Raw genomic sequence first — 8,501 nt, 5'->3', positions numbered from 1 at the left:
CTGAACTACATGCAAAACTTGATGAAATACAAAAGGAAAACAGGGGTACTAAAGCAGATTCAGCACAGACATGAGAAAGCCCTCCACAAGTATGAAGACTTGGGCCATTTTTGCATGGTCAATTTTGATGCTCGCTTAAATCAAAAATTAAAGGACAAAGAGAACTAGATGCAATAAATATATATGCTAATAGAATGGTAAAATCTCCTGGAAAGGGCATCAATATTACACCAAGAAGAAGAAGAGTTGGTTTTTATATGCCGGCTTTCTTTACCACTTAAGGAAGACTCAAACCGGCTTACAATCACTTTCCCTTCCCCTCCCCACAAAAGACACCCTGTGAGGAAGGTGAAGCTGAGAGAGTGTGACTAGCCCAAGGTCACCCAGCTGGCTTCAGGTGAAGGAGTGGGGAAACCAACCCAGTTCACCAAATTTGCCTCCGCCGCTCATGTGGAGGAGTGGGGAATCCACTGTTCCAAACCACCGCTCTTAACCACTACACCACGCTGGAATGGAAAAGAGAAGAATCTGAGAGAAGGAAGAAAGAAAATAGTCTTTTGTCGGAGAGAGAAAACAAAGCAAAGATGGAAACAGAAATATATACTCTAGAAAATGAGACACAAAATAGTGAAAATGTAGAAGGAAGGAGATGTAAGGAAATGCTGATGATGAAAATGTGTGAATTTGACAGAGAAACTCAAATCAACCCAAAGTTAGCTTCCCAAGCATCCACCTCAGACACAATTACTACTTATTCCTTGGAGAAAAGTAACAGACCATTCCAGTTCTCAGAGAAAATATCAAGTGGTTTTCCAGAATATAACCAGCATAATGGGGTTACAAAAGACAGGGACCTCGGTGGAGTACAATGCCACAGAGTCCACCCGCCGAAGCATCCCTCTTCTCCAGGGGAACTGATCTCTGTAGTCTGGAGACAGGCTGCAATTCCGGGTGGTCTCCAGGCTCCACCTGGAGGTTGGCAACCCTACTTGAGGGGCCCCCACCAACTTCCATGGGCCTCCTCAAACAATCTAGGCACGTGATTGGGGAGGGGCCGTGGCTCAATGGTGGAGCCTCTGCTTGGAATGCAGAAGGTCCCAGGTTCAATCCCTGGCAGCACCTCCAGTTAAAGGGACTAGGCAGGTAGGTGATGGGAAAGACCCCTTTCTGCCTGAGACCCTGGAGAGCCGCTGCCGGTCTGAGTAGACAAGACTGACTTGGATGGACCAAGAAGGCTCTGATTCAGTAGAAGGGGAGCTTCATGTGTTCAAAAGAATGGGACCAGGGGGTCCTTTCCCTTTTTTCTTTTACACAGGCGATTGGCAGGACGCCCTCGTTTCCGGCCGCTCCATGCCTGCCTTTCACGTCTCTATGGACTTCCCCCCAGCATACATCTCCCTTGAACCGTCTTCTCGTGCTCGAGTTTTGCGAGTTCTAGACAGGCATCTCCTGCAGCCGCCTCTTTAGCGCATAAGACCGTCCCCGGCGCCAGCGAGGACCCCTCTTCCGCCTCCCCTGCCCCTGCGCCGCTATATGATTGGCTGCCGCGGAGCACTTCCTCCTTTCCGCCTCCTCTGGCCCAGGAGCTGCCGCCGAGATGGTGGGTGCCGGCGGGAGGCCTTCCCCTCCATCCAGCCCGGCCCGGCGCCATCCCTCCTCTCTCGCCCCCCGCGACCCCCGGCCCTTCCCTGGCCAGCCCCGCCGCTGGCTGCGGGACGCTTATTTCGCGGGGGCGGCTCGCCGGAGGCGTCCGCCGCCCCCTCCCCACCCCCGGCCATTGCCGCTTCTCTTCCGCCCGGCCTGCCCGTGTAGCAGGGGCAGGCCCTGCAGGGGCGCGTGGCGCGTTTCTTTCTGCAAGGGGTTAATTCCCGCGGCCCTCGGGAAGGAACCGGGGCGTTGCAAGCCCTGTGGTTAGAAGGGGGAGCTTCCGGGGCGCTGCTGAGTGGGGAGGGGGCGGTTTTCGGGTTGCTGAGTGGCTCTTTGTGTTGCTTCTTCTGCAGAACGACACGGTGACCATCCGGACGAGGAAGTTCATGACGAACAGGCTGCTCCAGCGCAAGCAGATGGTGAGCGGAGAGGCTTTCGCCGGCCTGAACGCACGGACGCTGCCTTAGACTGAGTCAGACCTCCCCCCCCCCTTGGTCCTTCAAAGTCAGTACTTTGTCTACTCAGACCAGCAGCAGCTCTCCAGGGTCTCAGGCTGAGGGTCTTTCTCATCACCTATTCGCCTGGTCCCTTTAACTGGAGATGCCAGGGATTGAACCTGGGACCTGCTGCATGCCAAGATGTTCTACCACTGAGCCACAGCCCCTCCCATGAACACACTTTATACCGCCCGTCCTCCCCCCCCCCTGTGGGAATCCGGAGCACCTTGCATCATTTTCCTCTCCGTTTTATCCTCAAAGCCACCCTGTGAGGGAGGTGAGGCTGAGAGCATGTGACTGGGCCTAAGTCACCCAGCAGATGTCAATGGCATGAGTGGAGATTGGAACCTGGGTTTCCCAGGTCTTAGTCTGATCCTTTAGCCACTACACCATGCTGATTCACTAGATAAAATGCTGAGAGTATACTGGGGAAGAATTTGCTTGAAAGTGGTGAAAATGTGCAGCCCGTTCTTTTTCACAGCTAGCTAAATAAACGTTGAATGGAAATATTGTCGAAGGCTTTCACAGTCAGAGTTCATTGGTTCTTGTAGGTTATCCGGGCTGTGTAACCGTGGTCTTGGAACTTTCTTTCCTGACGTTTCGCCAGCAGCTGTGGCAGGCATCTTCAGAGTAGTAACACTGAAGGACAGTTGAATGGAAACTTGTATGATAACTGAGATAATGATTTATGAATTATCTTTTTGAAGCTTTTCATGAAGTCCTCTGTTATTACAGCTTGATCCTTTCATTTGTGTCTGGCACAACCACCAAAGTTGTTCCCCTTTCTCTGTCCAGATTGCGTGTTGCCTCCTTACAACTCTATACTTTCTTCCTTGCTGTTCTCAGGCCCAGTAGAGATAGCCCTTGCCTTTGAAGCCTTCCTTGACACCCTGGCCGCTCATGTTCTCTTAGGTTCCTTCCCATCATCTGTTCAGAACCCTCAAGTGCCCTTCCCTCCCCCTTTACCTGGAATTGCCTCCCAGAACACCTGCAGGATACAAGCGCACTTCTTTCATTGCTCCCAAAAATGCATCTTTCTCTGAAACCTGCTGAGCCTAAGTCAGCTGGAATTACATTTTTTCGTGTTTTATCCCTCGCCTTTTGCCCCCTATTGCTTTATTGTGTCCTTAAGTTACGTTTTAGTTTGTAAATTACTCTGGGCCAGCACCTGGTTTCAGTACACACCATGCATATTGATGGTACTGTGTAAATAACAAAAGAAAGTATAACAATATTGTTTCCCGTTGTTGTGCTTCCTCTGTTCCACAAGCGTAGATTCTATATGCATGGGAGTCCTGGAATGAACCTTTGCCTTTCTTTTCCAGTCTGCCATATAGAAACAATTTGCACGCAGACACCTTGATTCATAAATAATGCCCTGCATGTTGAAAGGAGCCACCTGAGGAACGCTTGCGTCCCTCCACACGTAGACTGTGCTTCTTTATTTCAGAGTAAACTGGCTCATAGCTAGTTTAATGTAAGCTAAGGCCTGTGTTTGTATATATGTCTGTTTGTGTGTGTTCACAAACAATACAGTGCCTTTTAAGAAGTGGAACTTGTTCATGCTGTGTCTCTACAGGTGATTGATGTCCTTCATCCTGGAAAAGCCACCGTCCCCAAAACTGAGATCCGTGAGAAGTTGGCCAAAATGTACAAAACCACCCCCGACGTCATTTTTGTCTTTGGCTTCAGGACTCATTTTGGGGGTGGGAAAACTACCGGCTTTGGCATGATCTACGATTCCCTCGACTACGCCAAGAAGAATGAGCCAAAGCACAGACTGGCGAGGGTAGGCACTCTGATTTGTTTGCCCAGCATAGAGTGGCTGGTTGGTTGTATTGAAAGAGGTGCACAGTAAAGATCTTTTATTTAAAGTATTTCTATCCTGCATGCTCTATTTAAAACAAATTGAGCTTGTTTATAATAGTTGTTTAATGCTTTTGAGTTGTCAAGAGCAGTGGCATTTAGAGTGGCTGACTGGTCTGGTTGTGCTGCTTGAGGGCGGGCTGGAGTTGGCACACCAGCTGAACCGAAGCGAAAGCACTGCCCTCCACAGGGGTCGTGTGCCTTTGTGGGAAGGCTCATCTTGGTCGCACACCCAGGCTGAACCTGCTCCTTGACAGCAGAGTGCAGGACAATCCAGAGTCGGTTGACTCCCCAAGCCCAGATGGGTCTTAACAAGTGGAAGAACCCCAGTCTTATCTAGGTCTTTTAATGTTTTTTAATACTTTTATGGGCTTTGAAGAGGTGGCATAGAAATAACCTAAAGAAGTAGTTTGAGCTTCGCTGCATTGGCTGTTGTCTGTCCTGTAAAAAGACATCCACTGTCCCACCTGACTTGAAAAGAAGAAATAGAATAGTGTGTCACCTGCATACCGATGATGCTTCGTGCATAATAGGCTTTTCAGATAAACACACAGCAGTTCTGCAAGGTTAGGACACAGACATGGGCCAGCATTTAAAGCATCTCCCAACAGAGTTATCGAGGGCACTTATTTTATCTCCTTTTACCAGCATGGCCTGTATGAGAAGAAAAAGACTTCTAGAAAACAGCGCAAAGAGCGTAAGAACAGGATGAAGAAAGTCAGGGGCACGGCCAAAGCGACTGTCGGGGCCGGCAAGAAGGTAAGATTGACCTACCGGAGTTCATGAGTGCATTGTTTGAACTGCGTTGAGAGCTTTTCATCAGAATGTTTCTTTTTCTTTCATCCCCCCCACTCCCCGCATTTCTGGATTGCAGAAGGTAACTCGTGAGATGCTGTGTAGTTCTTAGTTCCTTGAGTCATCAGTATTTTTGCACCTTCTTATTTCATAGCTAGCCAAGCGAAGAAGAAAGGTGTTTGCTTTTGCTCTTAGAACCTTCCCCTTGAGGTAGAACGTTTGGAGTGTCTGGATTTGCTTTAGTTGCAACAGTAGAGTTGTTTGCCTCCCAGCCTGTAAAATGGACCAATGGCAATTAAGATGAGTGGTACTCTTCCCGTGAGCTGGGTAGCCATGGGAAAACAGGATGCTCATCCATTGGGGTTTAATAGTGTTGGAAGTAGAGCGTTCAAGTTGTGCTTAAGAGTAGCCCAGTAAACAACTTCAGGAGGCACCTTTTAACATCAGCACGCTCTAAATTATCTTTTGAGTGTTTCTGGTTCCTTTAAAAGGGTGGTGGGTATAAAGAGTTTGCTTAAATGTGGTTGAAGCACTCGTAAATGAGTTCTTGGTTAGCTAGTAACCCTTTTACTTCTGCCTTTCTTTCCTACTTCCTTGGGATTCTTGTTCAGAAATGAAGTGTGTCTCAGGTACAGAGAACAAGCATGGATGTGATTGCCTGAGTAATGCAACACTTGTTTGACTTTTCCAACGCTCTCCCGCTTTGTCTGTGTGCTTTGGCTTTGAGGCTGCCTTTCCTGGCCCTTTCGTGAATTGTTTAGTTTTGAGATTAGAACCATTAGCGTGGTGGCGGAAGTCTTGGTCACAGCAGCCGGAAGCCCGGGCCTCAATCTCCAAAACATCTCTTGCATGTTTCTGCATAGTCTTCCTGAAAGTGTGACTTAAAGCTTCATTTTCAAGACACACTCTGTATATTAAGCACTGCTAGGAGGACCAATTTAGTGCCTTAAGTAAAACCATGTTTAAAGTTGAGGCCGCTGGTAGCTCACAATATCTGTTTCTGTGTATGGAGTATCACAGGTTTTCTCTTTGAATGTAGCTAGCACATGACGCCCAACACAAATTCACACTTGCTACGTCAATGTCTGTCTGACAAGCAAGACCCCAGTACCCTTTGTAAGATGCAACTGTGCTTACTTGCTTGAGCTTGGCAGTTGTTTGTCCAATCCTCCTTCCCCACCCCCCATGTAACCCTGGATAAAGAGCACTTTATCCAAGTAACACACACACACCCCCGGAGAGACTCTGTGCTGGTATATCGGCAATAGTACATGCTAGTCCTATACAATAATTTTCTAAATGTATGGGTGTTGTATGAACATGTTTTCTTATTAATGGTTTGAAACGATATTTCGTTAGTAACCAGAACAGACTGAAGTCATATGATAACAGCTTGGCTATCTAAAGCCTGTTAGATTAGGCCTTAAATTTTTTTTGGGGGGGGGCTGTAGTAAGCTCAGACATTTAGGAGCCAGGCTCATTCTTCATCCTTCAAAAAAAAATTTATTTTAATGGACAAATTTTTCTGATGCCACAAAACCCAGTCCTAACCTTTTCGTGGTTTGATGTTCTCCACTTCTGCTCCTTATCATAGCCCCCCTGTTCCACAGGGCTTTTGTCAGCACAGGTCCCATGATCCAAAAGCTCATCTTTTTTTGAGGGTCAAAGGGGGGAACCTCTTCTCTTTTCCACCAGCGGGAAAACTGGTGGTACTTCCACTGAGAAATGCTAAGGGATGCTACCATGAAGTCATTGCTGCAAATGGGTGCTGCAGTGACATTTCTGGGCACTGTGGCAACCCGGTGCTTGGGATTTGTCAAGCCCTGTGTTCAAGAGTCATCAAGAGGCTATGATCGTCACCACCCTCTGCTTCATGTACTCTTAAGGGAGGATGTTTGTTTCATGTATAGTGAATAGGGAAAGTGGAACAAACCTTTCATTGGCCCTGCTGACATACTCATACAGGCTATAAGCTGAATCTTGTCTGTGACCTTAACTCTATAAAAGTTTGCCAACAAGATTATTCTTTACCTTCAGAGGTTACTGTGCTGTATAGGTGGAGTATAATGGAGTGTCGGCTCACAGTAGCTTCAGTACTACACATTGCACTGAGCGCGTGGTCTTTGAATGTTCCCTTAGCAGGCCTAGGTACAACACTTGGAGGCACTGAAGTGCTGACCCAGCATGCACCTGGGTTTTCGAGTGTCACTATTAAGAATTTTTTATTTTTTATTGATTTGCAGGTGGGTAACATAGTCTGTGGCGGCAAAATAACATGGGAATTCAGTGGGGCTTTTAAAGGCAAATGCAGTGGATTCCACCATGAGCTTTCTTTTTTTATATAATTTATTAAAAGAAAGAAAAAATTGCACAGCGTACTTGCACAACATACATACAATGTATCAAACCTTCCAAAAGAAGTAATCTACTCCCTATCATCTATCTTCTGGAATATTGGCCGCTTAATACCCCTTGATAAGATTTTTTGGTCTCTTTATACTGCTTTAGAAATCCACCATGACCTTTCGTGGCTTACTCTGTCGAGTTTGGACTTGCAAACCAGCTTCTGCTGAACCCTGCGTGCTTGCTATTCGAGTGCAAGGGGCAAGCAGCGGTCACCATCTCCTAGACCACCTGTGCTGGGTTGCATTTAAGCCTCTTGGATGCTCACTTTTTCTTGCCTAACTTTTATTACCTCTCGAGTATGATCCATCCTGACCCACACTTGCAAAGAGCGGAACACAGCTGCTATTCAAAGTTTGCTGTTAGAAATTAAGATTCAAGATCTGATGCATGGGTCATCTGGGGAGGGGCTGTGACTAAGTGGAAGAGCATCTGCTTTCCATGCAGAAAGTCCCAGGTTCAGTCCTCAGCATCTCTAGTTAAAAAAGGATCAGATAGTACCCCTACTACTGTGATAGGCCTCTGCACATAAGGCCCTGGAAGCTGCTGGCAGTCAGAGTAAACATACTGACTTTGGTGGACCAGTGGTCTGATTCGGAGTAAGGTGGCTTTGTGTGTAGGGCAGCTCACACAGCTCAGCTCTTTGGATCTTGGCCTTTTGCAATAGGTGAAAGTCTAGTAGAATAAGAAGCATAGGTAGGATTTGGTGAGCCAGGGTTTGTGTGATAGATAACGCAACGTGTGCTATAATGTCCTGATGCCTTTTCTCCTTTCCTTTCAGTGAGCCAGCCAGCAGATTTCACAGGTACCCTCTCATGTTTTTCCTTGCTTTTCGGTCTGCTGTTGCAGTCTGCTTTCTGCCTGATCCCTTGACACTGGGCAGCTTATGAAGACTGCCTGCAATAGAGCATATGCAGATACCTGGCCATCTGTGCATTGACCGCTGGAATCCCTCTCCCCCCCACACACACACAAGGCTCAATCCCCAAATTTCCAGGAATTTCTCAATCTGCTGTTAGCAAACTTTCAGGGCAATTGCAGAGAGATGTGAGACTTCTGATCAACATGTGGTCTTTTCTCTGGGGGTAGGGAGGCCAGAGATCTCCTAGGATTACAGCCGTGATACGGGCTTTCTGGGGGAAACTTCTGGTTCAGATTGAAGTAAATGTTTTAAAACTGTTAGCAGTCAAAGGCAAATAACACCATGTTCAAGCACTGGGGTCTGTCTTTGCTTCATAGCCTGCTACATTTAACATAACAGCCCTGACAGCTGTAGATGAACAGACTATATTT

General features: G+C 47.3%; 1 protein-coding gene across 1 annotated transcript; it reads left to right on the top strand.

The window, feature by feature from the left end:
- The first annotated feature begins 1,994 nt into the window (after window positions 1-1,994).
- RPS24 (ribosomal protein S24) lies at window positions 1,995-8,013 on the top strand. The gene is made up of 4 exons (XM_056848428.1): window positions 1,995-2,066; window positions 3,724-3,933; window positions 4,659-4,769; window positions 7,990-8,013. The coding sequence occupies exons 1-4, from the start codon at window positions 2,034-2,036 to the stop codon at window positions 7,990-7,992; spliced, it is 357 nt and encodes a 118-aa protein (XP_056704406.1). The 5' UTR covers window positions 1,995-2,033; the 3' UTR covers window positions 7,993-8,013.
- Window positions 8,014-8,501: the final 488 nt, after the last annotated feature.

Source organism: Euleptes europaea, chromosome 4, assembly GCF_029931775.1.
Source record: "Euleptes europaea isolate rEulEur1 chromosome 4, rEulEur1.hap1, whole genome shotgun sequence".
NCBI lineage: Eukaryota > Metazoa > Chordata > Lepidosauria > Squamata > Sphaerodactylidae > Euleptes > Euleptes europaea.
The sequence above is the reverse complement of the archived record's forward strand: the minus strand, read 5'-3'. Positions and strand labels throughout refer to the sequence as shown.